The 21,141-nt window shown below is 51.8% G+C and overlaps 2 protein-coding genes across 5 annotated transcripts in view; both read right to left on the bottom strand.

The window, feature by feature from the left end:
• Positions 1-4,723: 4,723 nt before the first annotated feature.
• On the bottom strand, positions 4,724-7,037 carry LOC149307895 (notch-regulated ankyrin repeat-containing protein A-like). Its single transcript, XM_089536963.1, has one exon. It carries the CDS (start codon positions 6,991-6,993, stop codon positions 6,502-6,504), a length of 492 nt encoding a protein of 163 aa, XP_089393089.1. The 5' UTR covers positions 6,994-7,037; the 3' UTR covers positions 4,724-6,501.
• A 7,746-nt stretch (positions 7,038-14,783) lies between these two features.
• EXD3 (exonuclease 3'-5' domain containing 3) overlaps positions 14,784-21,141 on the bottom strand; it is a 64,813-nt gene continuing 58,455 nt past the window's right edge. For 3 of the 4 annotated variants that reach the window (XM_089534596.1, XM_089534593.1, XM_089534595.1), the window contains exon 21: positions 14,784-15,608. In XM_089534596.1, the coding sequence (XP_089390722.1) occupies positions 15,277-15,608 (332 nt within the window). In that variant the 3' untranslated portion in view covers positions 14,784-15,276. Of the gene's footprint in view, positions 15,609-19,371; positions 19,518-21,141 lie in introns of all 4 variants that reach the window. The other variant, XM_089534597.1, reaches the window with a different exon arrangement.

The raw sequence follows: 21,141 nt of genomic DNA, 5'->3' as shown, positions 1-21,141 counted from the left end.
AACAAGAAGAACCCACAGAGAGCGGGGAGGCCCCTCTGAGCCCTTGGCAAAGAGAGAGAAGGAAGGCAGGCCTCTGCCTCTTGGGAGTGACCCCGATTTTCTGAGTGGCTGCTCCGGCTGAATGGGGCCTTTGAGGCAGCCAAGGGCCCCCCTCCTCCTCCGGCCCCAAAGAGGGGCACTGCCATCGGGGAGCATTCTCCCTGCCTTCCTTCCCCAATGGCCCCTTTGGGGGGGCTCCCCCATTTTGAGAAATCCCTTCAAGGAAAAGGGGAGAGCCTGCCCCCCAAGGGCAGCCTGGAGAGGCCCCTCCAGACCCAAAGAGCACCCCCCCAAAAGGAGAACGAGGCTGCTCTCCTGGAGGGGGGCCCGGCTGGAGGAGTCCAGGGGCCATGGCTGGGGCCCCACAAGACGCCCCCCACAAATATCAAGGGGGTTCGGAAACCAAGGCCAGGCAGGGAGGCGGTGGCCTCTTTTGGGCCCTGGTCACCTGGGGTCAGCCACCGAACCACCCCCAAAAAAGGGGTAGAGAGAAGCAGGGACTCCCCAAGAGATTTGAGGGTGTGGGGTGCTTCCTATGGGGGGGGGGACATGGCCCTTCCAATAAGCCAGACCCAAAGCCTTGGGGGCCTTCCAGCCCTTTGGGTTTGCTGTTGCCAAAAGGGGAGTCGAACTTTGTAGGGGACCCCAATGACCCCAAAGCCAGAGAGGGAAGGAGACCCCCCAAAAAAAAGGTGGCCTTGGGAAGGACCCAGGACCCCATTGAAATGGGAGGAGAGCCCTTGGCTCCTGAGGCTGCAAGGAGAGGAGGCATTCTGGGTTGGAGGAAGAGGAGGAGGAGAGACCCCCCCCCCCGGATGGGGCTGAGGGGCCTCTCTCTGCTGCCAGCCCTGCAGCTTCTTCCTCTGGGAGGGAGGGCAGAGTCCCCCCCAGACCCAGAGGAGGAGGAGGGGCTGCTGGGGGTCCTCCCCCTCCCCTCCCCCTTTTAATGCAAGCCAAAGGATGAATGGGCGAATGAATGGGGTGGGGCCCCTGTTTAAGGGGCGATTTGAATGTGAAAAGGGGGCCCAGAGGGGTCTTTTGTCTGGGGCTGCAGAGAGACCCCCCTCCCTCCCTCCCTCATTAGCATAGCAGCTGCTCTTTGGGAAGAAGGAGGAGGAGGAGGAAGGCCAAGGCAGGCCAGGAGGGATGCTCCTGGAAGCCCCCTTTGTGCAACTCTCACATGGAGATGGCCCTCAAAGAGAGCATGCAAAGACCTGGCACCAAGGGTCCTTGGGGGGCTCCAAGCGCCAGGCCTGGAGGAGTGGCCGCTGGGACCCCCAAGGGACCCCCAAAGAGGTCCTGTCCCTTGCCTCTCATCCCTGGCCTTTGCTGGAGGGATGGAGAGGGTCCCTGGGCGGATGGGGGGCAAAGCCGGGGAAGGCCACCTTCCTCCCTCCCTTTGCCATCTTTCTTTCTTTCTTTCTTTCTTTCTTTCTTTCTTTCTTTCTTTCTTTCTGCCACCCCGGGAAGGAGAGAGGCGGCCCATCCATCTGCTCTGGGGTCTCCCCCACAAACAAAAAGACCCCCAGAGAATGGCAGGAAAAAGGTGGAGGAGATGGACCCCTTTTTTGCAAGCAATGCAAAAGATGGGGGAAAGAGAGAGTGGCCTCTTTCTCTGCGCATCATCCTCATCATCCTTCTAGTCATCTTTGTAAGTTATTTGCATAGATCCTGGCTTTCTCCAATAAAGGGATCCAAGGCAGCACTGGGCCCAGCATTGGTTCGAATCCCGGCTGGGCCATGGAAACCCACCGGGCAACCCTTGCGCCAGCCGCGCTTTCCCTGACCCAGAGGACGGAGATGGCAAACCCCTTCTCAACAAGTCTTGCCAAGGAAACCTTAGGTTACCATAAGTCAGAAACAATTTGAAGGCACATCACAACAACAGTAATAAGCATTCGCTATATTTTTATCTATATGGACAAAAACTAAGGATGCCAGTAGGAAAGGAAGGATGCAGAGGAAAAGGAGGCCTTGGGTTGGAGGCACTTTGGGCGTTTTGCCGTCCAGACGGTTCCCCTGGAAAGCGCTCACAGAAGTGCTGCATTGACTCATGTGCAAGTCCAGGCCTTTCATCCAAAGATTGACCCCAACAACTGAGTCAATGTCTCTGTGGGTCGATGGGAGCATTGCTCAGTGTAATTACAACTCTACTTCAACTCTTAGTTTTTAGAAAGGGAAACATCTCTGGGTGAAAAGCAGAAGCTTTCGGCCGGAGTAGAAACCGTTCAATGGCTGGGACTTTGCAACTTCTCTGGCACCGTTTCCCTCAACTTATCTGTGGGTCACACCAAAACCCATGGCTCTGGCCCCAAAACCTGCCCTTGACTTATAGATGATGTAGGAGTCTGTATAGTATGTATTTTGCCATTTGAAAGAGGATTTCTCCTCCTTCCTCAAAAGAATCCCTGAAGTCTTGCAGGGAAATTTGGAGGACAGAGAAGGTCTGGAGGAGGACTGCCCTTTGGGGACCAGACCCTGAGATCCAGGGATGCTGCTTTGTGACGATGATTATGATGATGATGATGATGATGCTCCAGGGAAAACGGCTGGACCCAGAGCCAATCGATGGCTGTTTTAATTCAACCCGCATAAAGCAATATAAGGGCTCCGCCGTCATTCAGTTTAATCGCTGCCTTTCTTGCCTTTCCTCTTTAAAAGGTGGTTTTCTTTAGCAAAATGCAAACCATATTGACAATTGTTTTTTACTGTTTGAATTAATTCTTTTTTTAACCTTGTGTTTTGCATGGTTTCTGGTGTTTTAGATTTGTAAGCCGCCTTGAGTCCCTGGTAATAATAATAATAATAATAATAATAATAATAATAATAATAATAATAATGTCGCTTGCCCCTGAATACCTTGGTAGATGGAAAGGCAATAAATGACCATTTTAACATTTAAATAAATGACTCTTTTGATTCAATAGTGGGCAATGCAAATCACAGCGACTTGGAAGATATAGGTCCCCCTGGTTTTCATGCACCCAAGGCAGGCTTTTGGGGGGAATCCTTTTCCGTTCCGTCTTTGGTTTTGCATTCGGAGAAGACACACCCAAAAAGAAGAGCGCTTTCTAAAGGAAGAGGAGGAAGGAGCTCTCGGAGCATGTGCAGAGTGCCTCCTCTGCTTCCCAAACCATCAATTCCTCTTTTGCAACAAGGAGGAATCGCCTTTCGCTCAGAGGAGCTTCACCTGTTGAACTGCAGCAAAATGCAAGGGACAGAAAGGAAGCAAGACCCCCTTTTCTTCTTGTAAAACAAGTTTGTGGGAAAGAAAAGGGATTTATTCCTAACTTTCTCACCCAAAATCTAAGCCAAATGCTCTCAGAAACCGAGGCCATTCTGCACAGAAGCTCTCTCTTTTAATGATAATTACACACACACACACTCTCCAGTTACGAAGTGATCATAGAGTGACCCACAAACAGCTTCAATATAAGCCTACAATTCTTAACAAATTAATTAACATAATTAAAAAAAGGAAGGTATTTGCCCTCTAGAAGGGAAGGGAAGGGAAGGGAAAGGCCTGCGGAAATTCTCTGCTCAGTTTCCAGCATCCAAGGTTTATTAGACTCCTTCCTTTTCCTCCTCCTTGGAGAAAATGCCTCCAGAAAAAGGGGCTGCCCTTGGGACCCAAAGAAGGAGACTAGGAGGCCTCTCTCTCTCTTTTCAAGGAAGGAGGGATGAAAAAGAATTAAGAGGGAACCTCCCTTTTGGCACAAGGAGCTCCCAGCAGCACTGGACAAGCCAAACTGGGAGGACTGGAAGGGAGACTGGGGACTAGAACCCCTTCTATTTATGTCCCCAAAATGGAGCCATGCGCCCGGTGCATCGACGGATGGAGAACATCTCGCCCCACATGACGCCAAGGCTCTGGGGTTGGCATAGAGAGAGAGAGAGAGAGGGCAGAGGGGCCCCAGATGCATTCCACTTTGCAAACCCCGGATGTAAACCTTAGATGCATTCTGGTTTGCAAACCCTGATGCAAGGACACAGACCCCAGATGCATTCAGGTTTGGAGACCACAATGCTAGGACGCAAAACCCAGATTCACTCTGGTTCACAAACCATGATTCAAGGACACAAACCCCAGATGCATTCTGGTTTGCAATCCAAAAGCTGTATTACTAACAAGTCCCATCCCATTCAGCAGGGCTTACTCCGGAGTAAAGGTGTTCAGGGTCCCATTGCTGAGTGAGGGAGCGCCTCCAAAGGGGAGGCAGAACACATCCAAAGGAAGGAGCCCCTCCATCCTCCAAAGTCCAGGACTTGGGCCCTTTCCCAGAGCAACAGACCCACAAAAATTCCTCCAGGGCTGGGGGCCATTTCCAAAGGCCTGGAAAAAGAGACCCCCCAAAAAACTGGGGAAGAAAGGGAAAGGCGGACAAAGAGCCCCCTCCGCGTGGCTTTTCACCCCCCAAAGAAAAAGGGCTTTACAGTCTTTGGAGGCAGGCTCTTAATATAATATACGTTCTATATAAAAATATACATTTAAATATCTGTTCACATCTTTGCAAACACTTTTCTTTTTTCCTTTCCTTTAGAGAAACTGGGTTTCACAGCAAGATCTTTTCTTTCGACGTCTCTTTCCCCCCCTTTTCCTAAACCTTTGCCCCCCCCCCCCCCAAGATCTTGGAACCTTCTCAGTACAAAACTACTAACTTCCAAGGCTTTGCATTTATGCATTTATTTATAATTAATAAAAAATAAATCCTGTCATAAATGTTATGACATTTTCATCGCGGAAAATCCATTTAGTAGAAAAAAGGAGGAGGAGGAAAGGAAGGAAGGAAGGAAAGAAGAAGAAATGATGTGCAATATAGAAAAGATTCTGGTGGAAGGGAGCAAGGAGATGAGATTCGAACCCAGCTCCACGGAGAATCCCCAAAATTAATCCAGGCTGAGACCGCTTTAACAGCCTTGGTTCAATGCTATGGGATTCTGGGAAGTGTACACTTCCCAGAATCCCATAGTACTGAGCCAGGGCTGTTAAAGTGGTCTCAAACTGGATTAGTTCTGCAGTGCAGATGCAGCCAAAGAGGAATAATAAAGTCAGTGCAACGAGGAAACAGAAAGAGGGGTCCTTGAATTCCTCCTGATCCCCCCCAAAATAAAACCTCTAATTCCCAAACCTCTAGAAAAGAGAAACCCCCTTAAAAACGCAACGCCCGCCTCTCTCTCTCTCTCTCACACACACAATATATATATCTCTATATTTACACATCAGAGAGAGAAACCACAACAACAGACACAGACAGACACACGGATAAATAGACAAGACAGGGAGCCCCCCAAAAGGGTGGTAAATGCTTCCAAAAAGTGGGGAGGGGGCAAGGAGGACTCTGTAGTGCAGACCTGGAAAGGCGCCTCCAAAGTGGGGAGGGGGCTTCTGGCAAAGCCATTGGGACACAAAGCAGCAGCAGCAGCAGCAGCAAAAAAGGGGCTCAAGTTGCTTGTCAGCTTTTGGGGACCCCTTGAATTTAATGGGGGGGGGTCTTAGTCCTTAGAGGGTCTCTTGAAATGCAGCCTGGAGTGACTTTAAACCCTCTTTGCACCCCCCCCCTTTTCCTTTCTTTGCAAAGAGACCAGATCTAGGAAGGGGGTCCCTTCTCAGCCCCTCCCAAGAAATAGGGGCCAAGCCCCCTTCCTTCCTCCCTTTCCTCTGCTGGGAAGGCCAAGATCCCTTCCAAATGGGGGGAAGCGCCCCAATTCTCCATCTGGGGGATTAGGAATCTGGGGGGCACAGTCTGGGTTTGCAAATTAAAAGCAAAGGGGGGATCTATGTCCCAAGGAAGGGAAGGGTCACCTCTTTTCCTGCCCCCCAGATCTGGCTCTGAACCCCACTTTGTGCACTTTAGCCCCATTTTAGGAAGGAGAGGGAAATAGAGGTGTTTGTGGGGGGTCTTTTTTGGGGGGGAGTAAAAGGGGGGCTGTTGCCTCTTGTGGGGGGACCCCTAAAACTGGAAAAGGGGGAGCAGCGAATACTGTGGAAGACGAACCGAGGTAGATGGAAGGCAAGGGAAGGGAAGGGAAGGGAAACTTGGGGGGTTGTTGTTGTTTACAGTAAACCTCGCCCCCCCAAAGAAAAGCAGTCTGGACCCCAAAGAGAGACCCCCAACAACAGTTTCCCAGCAGCTTTGACATTTTCCTGGCAGTTTCCCCCAAATTCAGGCAGCATCCAAAGGGGGGGGGGCAGCGTTTGCCACTGTTGGGGGGGTCTTAAATGCGTCAGTCTCTCGGGGGTCCCTTCAGGAGGAAGGAGACCCCACAAATCTCTCCTTCTTCCTCTTCCAAGGGATGGCTCCACTTTTTCTTGGGCGGTGGACCCCCAAAAGGGGGAGGGTCTCTGGGTCTCCTGCCCCTCCCTTCGAGGCCCTCAATCCAGGGTCCGCAGAGGGACCCCCAAACTCTCCAGAAGGGGCCTGGAGGGGGACCCGATCCTGTCGGGGGGTCCAGGGACGGGGCTCACCGGGGCGCCCCCCCTCCTCCTCCTCCGCCGCCGCCGCCGCCGCCTTCTCCCGCCAGGGCCGGGGCCAGGGCCGGGGGGCTGCCGTGGGCGTACTTGGCCTTGGTGACCAGGTAGAGGACGATGTCCTGGTGGCCCCCGAAGGCGGCGATGTGGAGGGCGCTCCATCCGTCGCGGTTGGCCAGGCGGACGTCGGCGCCGAACTTGACCAGCAGCTTGACCAGCTCCAGGTTGCCCTCGATGACCGACTGGTGCAGCGCCGTCTGGCCCTCGGGCCCGAAGCTGTTCACGTTGAACTCGCAGCTCGACAGGCCCTGCAGCACCGACTGCACCGCCGCCGTGTTCCCCGAGCGCACCGCCTCCTGGAAGCGCCGCTGCGGCCCGGAAGGACGCGACAACGAGGACGAGGACGAAGCCGCAGCCGCCGCCGCAGGAGCCGGAGCGGCCGGCGAGGAGCCCGAGGAGGAAGGCGAGAGCTCCGTCTGGCTCATGGCGCGCCGCCCCCGGGGCCCCAGCGCGGCCCCAGACTCACGCCGCCTCGCCTCCGACGCTCTGCTCCGGCGAGCGCCCCGCCAGGCCTTTTATAGCCCACGCCCCCTATATTTGCATAGGAAGGGGAGGGGCGTCATCGCCCGGGAGGCCATTGGGCGGCCGGGGAGAGGGGGCGGGGCCAAGGGGACGCCCAGGCCCCGCCCTCTCGAGGGGCTCCAACAGCCAGAGCCCATCCTCCTCCTCACGATCATTGTAGGCATTAACAGCCACCTCGCCTCCTGGGTTCTTATTATCATTTAATTAATTGATATTAATTAACATTTAATAATAATAATAATAATAATAATAATAATAATAATAATAATGGTTTTTAAAGAGAGGCTGGCCTGCTCCATGGGAGACCCGGGTCTCCTTGGAGGATGCCCTTCCTTCCATGGCTCTTGGTCCAGAGCCCGGTCCCCCCAAAAGGCTGCTCTTCTTCCCGGCTCCCTCCCAGGCCGGGGCTGCTGGGGCCAACAAAGGCTGCCTTTGCTTCTGGGCCCCATTTGCTCAGAGGCGCCCCCAAACGGAGGGAGGTCGCTGGGAGGAAGGAGGCAGAAGAGGCCCGGCTGCTCTTGGCTGCTGCGGTCCTTTCAGGAGAGAAGAAGGGCGAGAAAGGAGCAGGAGGAGGAGGGAGCCCTGGATGCTCAATGGGGGGGGGGGTCTTATTATTATTATTATTGTTATTATTATTTCCAGGGGGTCCTTGGTTGTATCCGCTGGGGCTGGGCTCTGGGATCCCCCCCAGGCTCAGCTTCCATTATGTCCAATGGGGTGTCTATCATTATTCCTACCGAGGGCCCTTTTGGGGGGACTGGGGTCCGAGGGGCCAAGAGAAAGAAAGGGGGGCAAGGAGGGGGCTCAGCAGGGGAGAAGGGAGGCCAGGAAGGCCGAGGCGGAGACCCCAGTGCCTCCCCCAATCAAGCCTCCTGCTCCCAGCCTTGCAGCCGCGGAGCCCTTTGCAAACTCTGAAGGCAAGGGCTGAGAGCCATCCAGGACTCCTGGCTCCCCCTTGACTTCCATTCCCAGCCTTTTAGCGGGGCTTATGGCGAATCCAATGGGGAGCCAGGAGTCCTATATCGGCCCCCCCTCTCCTTCTTCCAAAGGGGCTTCCCCCCTTTCCCCCGATGCCACGCCCCCTTTCTCTGCCTTGACTTTCTGGGAAGGGAAGCCCAGGAGGGGCGTGGCCGGGGGAGCGGAGGCGTGGCCGCCGGAGGCCTCATTAGCATGTGTCGAGGAGCGTGGGAAAGTCTCAGGCCTTTTTTCCCAGCGGCGAAGGGAGGGGGCGGGGCCACGGGGAGAGAGGGAGGGGGAGGGAGGAGAGGCTCCGGAACCCCCCCACCTCTTTTCCCCACCTGTCAATCATACAGACAGACAGACAGACACGGCAAAGTTTTGCACACGTTTTCCAAAGCTTTTGCAAAAGCCCCATCTCTTGCTGGTCGCTGCTTGGAGAGGTTCCTTCTTTGCCTCGCCTCAGTCAGACACACTCGGTCTGTTCCATCCTTTCATCGCCATCCCAAAAGGAGGATAGAATCATAGAATCGTAGAGTTGGAAGAGACCACTAGGGCCATCCAGTCCAACCCCATTCTGCCATGCAGGAAATCACAATCAAAGCATCCCCAATAGATGGCCATCCAGCCTCTGTTTAAAGACCTCCAAGGAAGGAGACTCTATCACCCTCCGAGGGAGTGCATTCCACTATCAAACAGCCCTTACTCTCAGGAAGTTCCTCCAAATGTTCAGGTGGAATCTCTTCCTGCAGTTGCATCCATTGCTCCATTGGGTCCTAGTCTCTGGAGCAGCAGAAAACAAGCTTGCTCCCTCCTCAATATGACATCCCTTCAAATATGTAAACAGGGCTATCATATCACCTCTTAACCTTCTCTTCTCGAGGCTAAACATCCCCAGGTCTCGTCGTTCCTCATAGGGCTTCATGGTTTCCAGACCCTTCACAATTTTAGTTGCCCTCCTTTGGACACATGGCTCCAGTTTCTCAATGTCCTTTTCTAATTGTGGTGTCCAGAACTGGACACAATATTATTCCAGGTGGGGCCTGACCAGAGCAGAATAGAGTGGCACTATTACTTCCCTTGATCTAGACACTATACTTCCTATTGATGCAGCCTAAAATCACATTGGCCTTGTTAGCTGCTGCATCACACTGTTGACTCATGTTCAACTTGTGGTCTACTTGGACTCCAAGATCCCTTTCACATGTACTTTCATTCAACCAGGTGTCCCCCATAATCCTATATCTGTGCATTTCATTTTTCTGCCTTAAGTGCAGTACCTTACATTTCTCCGTGTTGAATTTCATTTTGTTAGCTTTGGCCCAGCTTTCTAGTCTATTCAGGTCATTTTGAATCTTGATCCTGTCCTCTGGAGTATTAGCTATTCCTCCTAATTTGGTGTCATCTGCAAATTTGATAAGTATGCTCCCAATTCTGTCATCCAAGTCATTGATAAAGATGTTGAATAGCCCTGGGCCCAGGACAGAGCCCCACTGGACACCCCACTGGTCACTTCTCTCCAGGATGAAAAAGAGCCATTGTTGAGCATCCTTTGCGTTTGGTCGGTCAACCAATGACAAATCCATGTCACTGTTGCCTTGTCTAGCCCACATTTTACAAGCTTGTTTGCGAGAATGCCATGGGAAACCTTGTCAAAGGCCTTACTGAAATCAAGATCTACTACATCCACAGCATTCCCTTCATCTAACAAGCTGGTCATTTTATCAAAGAAGGCGATCAGGTTTGTCTGGCATGACTTCTTTCTCTGAAACCCATGTTGACTTTTTGTGATTATGGCATTGCCTTCTAGATGTTCACAGACTCTCTGTTTAATGATCTGCTCCAGAATCTTTCCTGGGATTGATCTCAGACTAACTGGACGATATTTGTTGGGATCCTCTTTCTTCCCCTTTTTGAAGATGGGGACAACGTTTGCCCTCCTCCATTCTGCTGGGATTTCTCCTGTTCTCCAGGAGTTTTCAAAGATTATTGCCAATGGCTCCGATATGACATTTGCCAGTTCTTTTAATACCCTTGGATGGAGTTCATCTGGTCCTGGAGACTTAAATTCATTTAGATTAACAAGGTATTCCTCTACTATCTCTTTACTTATTCTGTGCTGAAATTCCTCTATTCTGTCCTCTGCTCCATTATCCTCAGGTTGAACCCCTTTTCCTTTTCTGAGTAGACGGAGGCAAAGAAGGTCTTGAGTAATTCTGCCTTTTCTCTATCTCCTGTTAGCATTTTGCCATCTTCTCCATTCAGTGAACCTACCGTTTCCTCCTTCTTCCTTTTGCTGCGGACATATCCATAAAAGCCCTTTTTGTTGTTCTTAACCTCTCTAGCAAGCCTGAGTTCATTCTGCACTTTAGCTTTTCTGACTTTACCCTACAAATGCCTGCTATTTCTTTGAATTCCTTTTTCGTGATTTCCCCCTTTTTCCATTTCTTATACATGTTCCGTTTCAAACTCAGCTCAGTTGAAAGTTCCTTAGTCATCCATCCTGGTTTCTTGAGACACCTCCCATTTTTCTTTTTCACTGGAACTGTTTGAAATTGTGCCTTCAGTATCTCCCTTTTGAGAAAGTCCCATCCGTCCTGAACTCCTTTATCTTTTAGTATTTCTGACCATGGAATCGCCCTCAATACTTCTCTAAGTTTACTGAAATCCGCTCTCCTAAAGTCTAGGATGTGTGTCTGACTCTGCCTGGCTTCTCCTTTCCACTGTATTACAAACTCCAGGAGAACGTGGTCACTTCCACCTAAGGATCCCACCACTTGCACCCCATTAACCAAGTCATCCTTGTTGGTTAGGATCAGATCTAAAATAGCTGACCCCCTTGTTGCCTCTTCCACCTTTTGGACCATGAAATTGTCTTCCAGGCAAGTGAGGAATTTGCTAGAACTTGAGGATTTGGCTGAGTTTGACTTCCAGCAAATATCAGGATAGTTGAAGTCGCCCATCACTACTACATCTCTCCTTTCTGAGTGTGTGGTCATCTGTTCTAGAACGATATCATCCAATTCCTCCGTCTGACTTGGGGGTCTGTAGTAGACTCCCACCGTAACATCCTTGTTGTTTCCCTGCCCTTTGATTCTTATCCGGATGCTCTCCACCTGGCTTCCATGATTGATGTCCTGGATCTCTTCACTGGTCTAAATATCTCTGACATATAGTGCTATTCCTCCTCCTTTCTTGTTTGGCCTATTTCTCTTAATAAGGTTATACCCCTCTATTTCCACATTCCAATCATGAGACTCATCCCACCAGGTTTCAGTGATGCCCATTATATCATATTTGCTTTGTTGTACTAGGAGTTCGAGTTCATCCTGCTTATTTCCCATGCTCTGTGCATTAGTGTAGAGACATCGCAGACCATGGGTCCCTTTTACTTGCTGCCTGTGCAAGTTTTTTTGCCTCCCACTGTTGGGTCCTTGCACTTTTTTTCTTGTTTCCTCTATGTCTGTTTGACTATTTTCTCCATCCCTTTCGCCTTCCTTAATATTGTCTCCCTTCCCCACGGAACTCAGTTTAAAGCCCTCCTGATCAAGTTCTTGAGACTGTTGGCAAAAACATTTCTTCCAACTGGCGTGAGATGCAACCCGTCCGTTGCAAGAAGTCCCTCCTCATGGAACCGCAGCCCATGATCGAAGAATCCAAATTGTTCTTGGCGGCACCATCTGCGGAGCCAGTTGTTCACATCCGCTATTTTCCTCTCCCTTCCTGGACCATGCCCTTCAACTGGCAGAAGAGACGAGATGACAACCTGTACATCCATTCCTTTCAGCTTCCTACCAAGCGCCTCGTAATCCCTTTTGATGTTCTGCAGGCTGTGTCTTGTAGTATCATTGGTTCCCACATGGACCAAAAGGAAGGGCTATTGGTCAGTAGGCTTGACCAGTCTTGTCAGTCTCTCTGTCACATCACGGATCTTTGCCCCTGGAAGACAACACACCTCTCGAGACTCTTGTCAGGCCTACAAATCACTGCTTCTGTACCCCTCAGCAAGGAGTCCCCCACTACGACCACACGCCTCCTCCGAGGCTTAGCAGCGACTGTTCCCTCGGGTGGCACTCTTGGGCTCCCTTGCTCTGTCCCTGAAGTCTGTCCATGCGGCTCTTCTTCATCCTCCTTGATAAGGGAAAGAGCTTCGAATCGATTCTCTAGCTGCAAGCTCCCAGAACAATCCCTTCTTGGCCTACTTCTCTGTGTGACATTCCTCCAGCTGTCTGCCTCCTGTGTATGGCAAGTGACCTCTTCCACCCTAGCATCTTCCTCTGCGTGGTACTCATCCAAGATCATTAGTTCTGTTGTGTCCAGGAAATCCTCTTGTTCCCTAATATGCTGAAGTATAGCTACTCTGGACTCCAGCTGCTGCACTTTTTCCTCCAAGAGTGCTACCAACTTGCACTTGGTGCATGTGAAGTTCTCCACTTCTGTAGGCAAGAAGAGAAACATCCCACAAGAGTTGCAGGTGACTGCAGCAGATCCCTCGTTTTCCATACTGCAAAGTCTTTAGTAATGACGATAACAGTCAGTCTACTGGGAATACTACTTTAAAGGAATGTCCTGGCTGCTATCTTACACTTAAAGGCAAGGTTCTGTTTCAATATCTGATTCTAACCCGATGCTACTTGAGTAGAATTGTTGAGTTAAAGAAAATTAAAATTCTCTCTGGCCGGACTGTTCTGGAAGGCTCTGGAAGGTGGTATATAAAGCTAGTCTGCTAGCTCCGCCCCCTTGTGACTCACAGATGTGACTCACAGAAGCTCCGCCCCTTCAGCAACAAGCACACGGTCTCAATATGGCTGCCCAGCTGCTCCTCTCCTTCTCCTCTCTCTGGCCGGACTGTTTATTTTGTCCCTTGCCAAGACGGAGGTGCTGGTTTGGGTGCTGCATCCCCGTTTACAGAGAATTTGGGGATGGGGGGGGGGGATTTTGAGACCCTTCTTGGTTTTGAGCCATGCTGGGTGGAATCAGGGGGATTCTGGGAGTGACTTTGTCTGTGGATGCTTTTTTCTAGGGTCCAAACTCTGCACCCCAAGCTCTGGGTGGGTTTTGAGGGTCTGTGCAACTGTCCTGGGGTCCTTGGCAATGGGGCAGAAAACACACGCGCATATATACATAGATCAATGCACACAGAGACACTCTTTGTGGCCGCAGCTTCCCAGGATATGAAATGGGACAGCGCCATAAAAAGAAAGCATAAAAGGCCCCCATTGTGGCCTTAATAAGGGTTAAAAATGAGCAGGAACTGCGCCTCCCAGTAACCCCAGTCGCCTCCTCTGATGGTGGAATGGGAGATGGAAGAAGCCCTTCTGATAACAGAGAGATAACAGAGGGTCGGATCAAAGGCCCAGGGCTCTCCTTCCAGCCCTTGGGGGCTTTATGGCTTCCCAGAGCCGCTGCCAAGGCCCTCATCCCCAAAGGGCTCCTCACCTTCCCTTTCGGCCCTGGACTCTGCAAAGTCCAAGGGAAGGAAAAGGGGCTCCAGACCGGTGGCCTCACAGCAATGTCTCCAGACATTGCTGGACTGCAACTCCCATCGGCCCAAGCAGCCAGCAGGGTCAAAGGTGAGGGTTCTGGGAGCCGCAGTCCAACAGCATCTGGAAGGACACAAGTCACCCCACTTCCTCAGCCTAGACCAACGTTGGCTTTCCTAAATGTTCCCAGGTCCCAGAGGCCCCCAGCGATTATGGCCACTGGTCAAGGAAGGCAATGGCTGAGGCTGGAGGGCCATCCCTGGGGAGTGCCTGAGTTGTGGGTCCCTGCAGGGCAGGGTTTGGACTGTGGAGCCCCCGGGGTCCCTTCTAGGATCCTACGAATCCCTGGCCAGAGGCCCATTAACCCTGGCGGTGTTTTCGGTTCCCTGAGACCCACTTTGGCAGCTGTGCCCTCCTGGGGAGCCTTCTCCTTCCATGGTGCCAGCCCTTTGGGGGTCCAGACCCAGGGAAGACCCCCAGGCTGCCTTGCCTTGGAGCCCCAGCCCCAGAGACCGGCAGGAAGCGGACTCCCAAAGCACGGCCAGTGCAGCCCTCTTGGGGCAAGAGGCTCAAGGAGGACCAGGGAAGTATGCCACCACGGCTTCTGCCCCTCCGCCACAATGCCATTCCCAGGGGGCCGCAGGGGTCTTCCTTCCCCAAAACCCCACAAGGACCCTGCTTTCCCCCTTCCCTGCATTGCATTAATTCAGAAATGCACTTTGGGCATCCCTAGGAAAGGTGCAAGCAGTGCAACCTGAGGAAGGGAGCATTTTGGAAGAGTGTGCAATGCTAGACATGGGAGCAATGGAGGGGAGTTTCCTGGAGGGCGGAACTGGGGCCCCCATTGTGCCCCCTAAAGCTACCCCTCTGGGACCCCGGCTGCTTCTCCTGAGCGGCTTTGGACTCTTGCCATAGGCCCTGAAGAAAGTGTCAAAGAATTGGGGACTCCCCTAAACGTCAAGGCCCAAACCAGCACCTCCGTCTTGGCAAGGGACAAAATAGCCCATTCTCCAAGGGGCAGAATGGCATGTTTCGTACCCAGCTCCTCCCCAACCAGGGAAGGAGGGGAGAGAAAGGGTTTTATGTGCATGGTATTGAAATGCCATGATCCTGAGGTGTTGACAGATTTCAGCGTCTTCCTTTCCACAACTTCAGCCTGTTTGCTATCGGCTGTATTTCAAAGAGTAGGAAGGATATTAGGACCGGCTTTGCTGAACTTGCGCTCCCAGATCCAAGAGCCAGAGCTCAGAAGGTTAATCTTTCAGAGCAATTTATTCCTATCCTTCAGTTGGGGGCTTACAAAATTCATGTGTTGTTGTCAACCCCTTAACAAGATTTACAAGAAGCTGGCTATCGCTTTGGGTTCAGCAGGAATGATCCTGGAAGAAAACGTGGCAAACGCCTGCCCCGTTGCCTCTACAAATGAATGTCTTCCTAACCTAACTTGGAGAAGGAACTAGAAATGCAAGGGACGGGATTCGCACTCAGAGCATTATGTTTAAAAAGAGATGCTTTCTTTAAATTATGGAGAAAAGTAACCCAAGGGACTCATTCCAGGCAAACAAATTACCTGGTAACTTAAATTCCAAACTCAATCTCTGGTTCAGTTTATATTTGCAGACTATATAATGTATGTTTTCTGTAAACAGTTCCCAAGTTCAGGTACTTCAGAGTGAAAATAATCTTAGCCAAGAGCCCCCTGCCGCCCACCGGGGTCCTCCTGCCCCTCTTGCCCCCCCCCCCGGGTCAGACCTGCTGGCCGTAGATACTCCGGCCGCCTTCTGGGGCGTCCAGCACCTCCTTGAACTGGGAGACCAGCCGCCCAAAGTGGGACCCTTCCCAGAAGACCTTTCCACAGTCACTGCAGCAGTAGAAGCAGGTCAGGTCCTCCTTGGACAAAACCCCGGCCGGGATGCCCTCGGTCTGCAGTGGACGTCCGCTGGGCAGCAGGGCCAACTCCGGGTCCAGGCCAGACTCCTCCAGCCACTGGCCGGCTGGGGGGCTGCAAGCGGGCAGCCGGGAGGCGAGTTCGAGGCTGGCTTCATCCAGGCATGGGCTGGGATCATCCACAGATCCACCTGAGGAAGAAAACGAGGGATCCTGAGCTCATCCCAACAGTGGCTTCACGGTGCCCAGGCGTTGTGGCACCATCCCCTGCGGCCTCCCAAGGGCAGGAAGGAGGCCTTTGCACCTAGATTTTGGCCAATGATCTTCCTGGGGGTCTCTGAACAGAGGCTGCCTTGTTTTTATTCTCATTGCACTCTTTCAAATGCTCTTTAGAGCCAACATGGTGTAGTGGTTTGAGCGCTGGACTACGACCATGGAGGCCAGGGTTCGAATCTGTGCTCGGCTCTGGAAACCCACTGGTTGGCCCTGGGCAAGTCCCACTCTCTCAGCCTCAGAGGAAGGCCATGGGGCAAACCTCCTCTGAACAAATCTTGCCAAGAAAATCCCGTCGGAAATGACTTTGGATGTGCAAAGTATATTTGCAATATACTAAGTGCCTCTGCTATGTAGTAGCTACGCATAGGCAAAGCTTTGCAGCGGAGACAGTGAGAGAGGATTCAGGGCAGCAATAGTACAGTCAGCCCTCCGTATCCACTGATTTCTTATCCATGGATTCAAGCATCCACGGCTTGGAAATATTCATCTTCCAAAAAGGAAACCTTGCGTTTGCAATTTTGTATAAGGGACACCATTTTGCTGCACCATTGCATTTAATGGACAATAAATGGATGGGTTTTAGTATCCATGGTGGTCCTGGAACCAAAACCCAGTAGATACCAAGTAGTAATAGCAATAGTAATAGTAATAGTAATTGATACTGAGGATGAAGATGAGTGAGAAGAGGATGAGGATGGTGATGTTATGCTTCCCAATTTTGGGGGGTGAGTTGGGGTCCCCCGCTAACCTCATCTGCCCCCTCCCTCCCTCCCTCCCAGTTTTTCCTCCCCAAATGGAGGGTCTTTCCTTCCCAGCCATGGGTCAGCCTCCTTCCCCCTCCTCCTTCCCCCCTTTGCATCCATTTCCCCAAACTCTCTCCCTTCCTCTTCTCCAAAGAAAACCCCCTTTGTCTCCTCTTTGCAAAGAGGAGGTGACCTTTTGGCAAGAGTGGGGGGGGGGCTGGGGGGGCTGGCACATTTCTGGCCCTGGCCCCAGGCGGCCCTTGCAAATGGGGCAGCAGCAGCAAGAGGCCTGGCTTGACAGGCCTTTGAAAAGGGGCTGGGGGTGGCCCAGACCCTCCTTTGAAGCCTTTCTGCCTTTGGGGTCCTTTGAAGTGCCAGCGCCGCCCAGAGAGGGACCCCTGGATTCATGGGCAAAACAAAGGCCCTGCCCCTCCAAAGGGGGACCCTGGCCCCCAACCATGAGCTTTCCCTCTAGGTCCCAAATTCCCAGCATTGCAAAGGGCCAGAGGCGGGACATGGTCCCCCTTCCAAAAAGACCCACACCCTTTTTGCTGTGTCCTTTGCCTGCTGCCCTTTGCTTTGAAGGCTGAATCTCTCTTTCTAGCCTGAAAAACCCACAAAAAAATCTCTCTTTCTACAGTTTTGAAAGTTTTAAATTTCTGAAATGCCAGGAATTTGGGAGACTGAAGGATTTTTTTTCCTTCTGGAAGGGCACAACTCTTATTTGGGGGTCAATGCACTTGTTCCCCCCCCCCCCCAACAGGAATCCCACCCGCCAGGCTTTTCTTCCCACCAACTTAAAAAGCTCCCACTTTTTCATATTTTATTTTTATTTTAAAATGCCATTTGTATCCTAAAATGATCTTCAAAAAACACCCCACGGAAAGTGATCCGGACTGCTCCTCCTGGAGCACCCATCTGGGCAACCGCCTCCTCCTCCTCCTCCATCCCCAGCCATTGAGGTCAACTGCCTGAAGACCCTCTGAATAATAAGAAGGCCTTTGCCTTTTGGATAATGCCCTTTTCTTGCTCCGTAGGGCCTCTGCCTTTTGTATACCCAAAAACCTGCTTTAAAAGACACTTACGCTCATAAGGGAACATGCAACTCAGCACCGCTTCTCAGCATTTGCTAAAGTTGCCCCTAGAATCCTGTTGTGGCAGGAATAGGAATAATGCTAGTCTGTTTTAGCACTGAAAGACATAAAGCAACCCAAGCAGCTTTTTTGCAACTCTTTAAAGGACCAGAGCCCAAAAAGCTGATTCAGAAGTTATTTGGGACATTTTAAAAGAGTGGGATGGTAGAGGTTTCATCCAGACTCGCCAGTTTAAGACTTCGGAAGGCATGGATGCTCCACTGCCAGAGTGCTGTGTGCCTTCTTTTAAACAGGACCTTGTTATTACTAGAGGAGACCCACTGAGTCCATGGGATTTGCTTACATTCGGACCCAAGACTGGTCTGCTCTTGCTGGGATCACCGGAGAGCATCCAGGCCTTTAGCGACCCATCAGGACTAGTGATGCTGCCTTTGCATCATCTACAATTATTACTTTCTTTTTGCATGATATGAATGAAAAGGACTCTTTTCTTTTAGGTTCCCATTGCTAATTGTGCATAAATGGCCAAGCAAGGCCACTCTGGCCACCGATGATGCTCAGGTCTTATACTTTATTCTGATTTGCCCATTTATGGGGCGGGCGAGAGAGAACTGTATCCCATAGATGACCAGCATTCCCACTGAAGGTCCCCCACTGACCCACCCAGGAAGACCTCCACCCAGTTTCCCCATCTTCTGAGCCTTTGCTGCCTATAGATGTGCATTGCAGCCCCTCTCTGTGTCCATGAGGACCAGCAGCTTGGTCCATCGGAAACCCAAGTTCAAGTCCTCAGAACCGCCAGCATCTTCCTTGGCAGGAACTGTGCTCGGAGGTGGGAGTAGGGAGGAAGGAGGGAGGTCATAAAACTCTTTTGCCCGCTTTTGACATCCACACCCCGGGAGCATTCTTGGAAGTACAAAGGTCCCTGAGAACCTTCTCCTTGGCAAGAGATTGTGCCTGATAAGGGAAAGTTACGAGCCTGAGAAAAACAGCCTCGCTTGCAGCCCCCGGGATCCTGGCAGCTCCTGCGTTGCCTTGCAAGGAGGCCCTGCTGCCCTCCCTCCGCCATTTTGTCCCTGAGGCTGCTCACGGGGATGCTGGGATGGCCGGTCCTTGGACTGGGGCGGTTTTGCTTCAGGCCAGAGAGTGCAAGAGAAGGAGAGATACCCTCTCCTCCGTGGGAACCTTGTGGGCAGGATTTGCAAAAGTGGTCAGACTCAGGAGTGACGAAGAGACCTAGCCTCAAATGCAATGCAAAGGAAAATGGGGCCACATCTGCACCCCACATTATCCAGGTGCAGGAATAGCAGGGAAGGAGGTACGCAGCAGGTAAAGCCATTCCTAGAAGGTGCAGCAACAGATCCATTCAGACTTTCAGATCCTAGCAAGCTGCTCCTTTGCTAGCTGGGGCTCAACCCTTCAAACTGGGAAAGTTGCACCCTTGTTTCTGGACAGGAGATGACCCAGGAAAAAGGAGCCAGGCCCTGAGATCTGGCAACCCTAGCTTCACCAGGTGGCCGTTGTGGCCCTTTCTGGCCCTTCAAGGCTGTGGTTCCACATGCCAGGCTTTTAGAAAGTGCAAGAGGGATGTTGGCTATTGACGTCTTTGCGCCTTTTGGTTGACTGGCTAATAGAAGCCTTGCTCACTGGATGGCCAGCACAGCTACCCCTGAATGTCTGAAGGGGAGGTTGTGGAAGTCACGCTCTCCCCAAAAGAGGGTCCCTTGCCCAGGCTGAGAAAGAGGCTGAGGCCCAGGAGGTGCCTTTGTGAGACGGACCCAGGACCCTTCCTTCTCCCATTTCCCTGCCTTGCTTTGGGGCCACCAAAGTGGGAGCCTCACCGACTCGGCTGCCGGCAGATCTGCTGGGGCTTGTTAGCGATTCCTGGCCAAAAAACAGGAGGAGGAGATCTTTCTGGATCCAGAAAAGGAGAAAGAGGAGCGGGAAATCTTCCTAAATTCCTGGGGTTGGGGGACCCACACAGAGCCTTGAGGGGGAAAAAGAATCAAGCAAGTAATTATTCAAGTGAGTCCTTTAAGAGCATGCAAGATCACTTATTTTTCCGTACCTCGTAATAGTAGTAGTAGTAGTAGTAATAATAATAATAATAATAATAATAATAATAGGGAAAGATTAGGCAAGGGAAAATACAGGTCAGGGGCAGATTCCAGGAGGAGCAGCTGTTTATTCCTGAGCAAAAGTGGCTTCAGGCAGGCCCAGGTTCGAATCCTGGCTGATTCAGTTGCCTCGCTCTTTCTCAGAGTCATGTATGTCAGAGGGATTTTGGAAGGATAAAAACTGGAGGGAGAATGGGATTACTATTTATTCCTCACTCCAGTAAAAAGTGGCAAAAATGCCCCCGAAAGCTTCTTGGATCCTCTGGACTCAAGCACAGATATTTACCAAGCAGCAACTTGAGATGTTCTGCTGGGAAAATGCCAACAAACCAAATTAGTCTCAGCAAATTATGAGGGGAATCTGGCCGCTGGTGGTCACTTCTGCAAAGTGACCGTTTGACCTGGTGTGGGGCGAAAGGGATTCTCAGGCCCCAGCCGGCGGCCAAGCGCCATCTCAGGACGAATGAATGAGAGGAATGGATCTGGTCCCCTTTCCTGAGGAAATTGTTCGGAAGCCTTTCAGATGAGATGGGAGCCACGCTTGTTCTCCCCCATGAGCCGCTCCTGAGGTGAGACCATGGGGTTCAATGGCTCCTCATGTGTGGGAGGAACAGGGTCCATTTTGGGGCCCACTAGCCCCAGAGGAGAACATGGCAGCCCTTCCCAGAAGTCCAGTTACCAGAGAGACGTGGTGAGATTTGCACAATGTCCCTGGTGAAGTTAGAGGGCTGGCCTGATCTCCCAGAAGGAGAAGAAGAAGAGATTGGGGGTCTCAGGAAGAATGGCTGTGGATGGAAAAAGAGGGGAGGGTCTTGCCCCTGCCACCCCAAAAACAACTGCCGCCTGGGGCTCTCCCTTTCGCATGTCCAAGAGTAGGGCCAGCAGACGGGCCCACTGGGCCTATGGCACCAAGGCCCCTTTGAGGCCCCTTTAAGGCCTAAGGCATGGGTCAACTCTCTGGGTGGACAGCGGGCAGCTGCCCATCTGGCCATGGCTCTAGTGTGGAAAGGAGCGAAATCCCTGGTGAAAGATCACCGCAGCGGCCCATCGTGCAAAACCTCTGAAGGGTTCACACTTTGCTTCTGCCACCATTGCTCCAGGGAGCCCCCAAAGAAGGGGCTTGTTTAGCGGCTGTTTCCTTTCTGTTCTTTCTTTCTTTCTTTCTGGGGGAAAAAGGGCAGAGTAATGCAGGCCTTTCACACTCTCCACCCTCGTCGTCCTCTCTCTCCTCCTCCTTCTTTTTTCCTCTTCTCCTTCTTCTTCTCAGCCCCTTTTCTGTGAGAAACCTGTCGGACCAGCTGGGTCGGCTGCTGCTGCGGCTGCGGCTGGGAGGCTAAGGAGAAACAGCTTTCTTCCAAAGGGAAGGGAGGAAAAATCAAGCTGAGAGGGGAGCAATGGAGGGGCCAGGGAGGCAGCGTTCGGGCTGCAAAAAGGAGGAGAAAATCATCTAGGCACCTCTCTCCCTGGTTGGATTCACCCCTTCTGAGAAAGAAA

This window comes from Sceloporus occidentalis, unplaced genomic scaffold (genome assembly GCF_023333645.1).
Source record: "Sceloporus occidentalis isolate IW3139 unplaced genomic scaffold, rSceOcc1.0.p SCAF_8, whole genome shotgun sequence".
Taxonomy (NCBI): Eukaryota; Metazoa; Chordata; class Lepidosauria; order Squamata; family Phrynosomatidae; genus Sceloporus; species Sceloporus occidentalis.
This window is presented reverse-complemented; position numbering and strand designations above follow the sequence as displayed.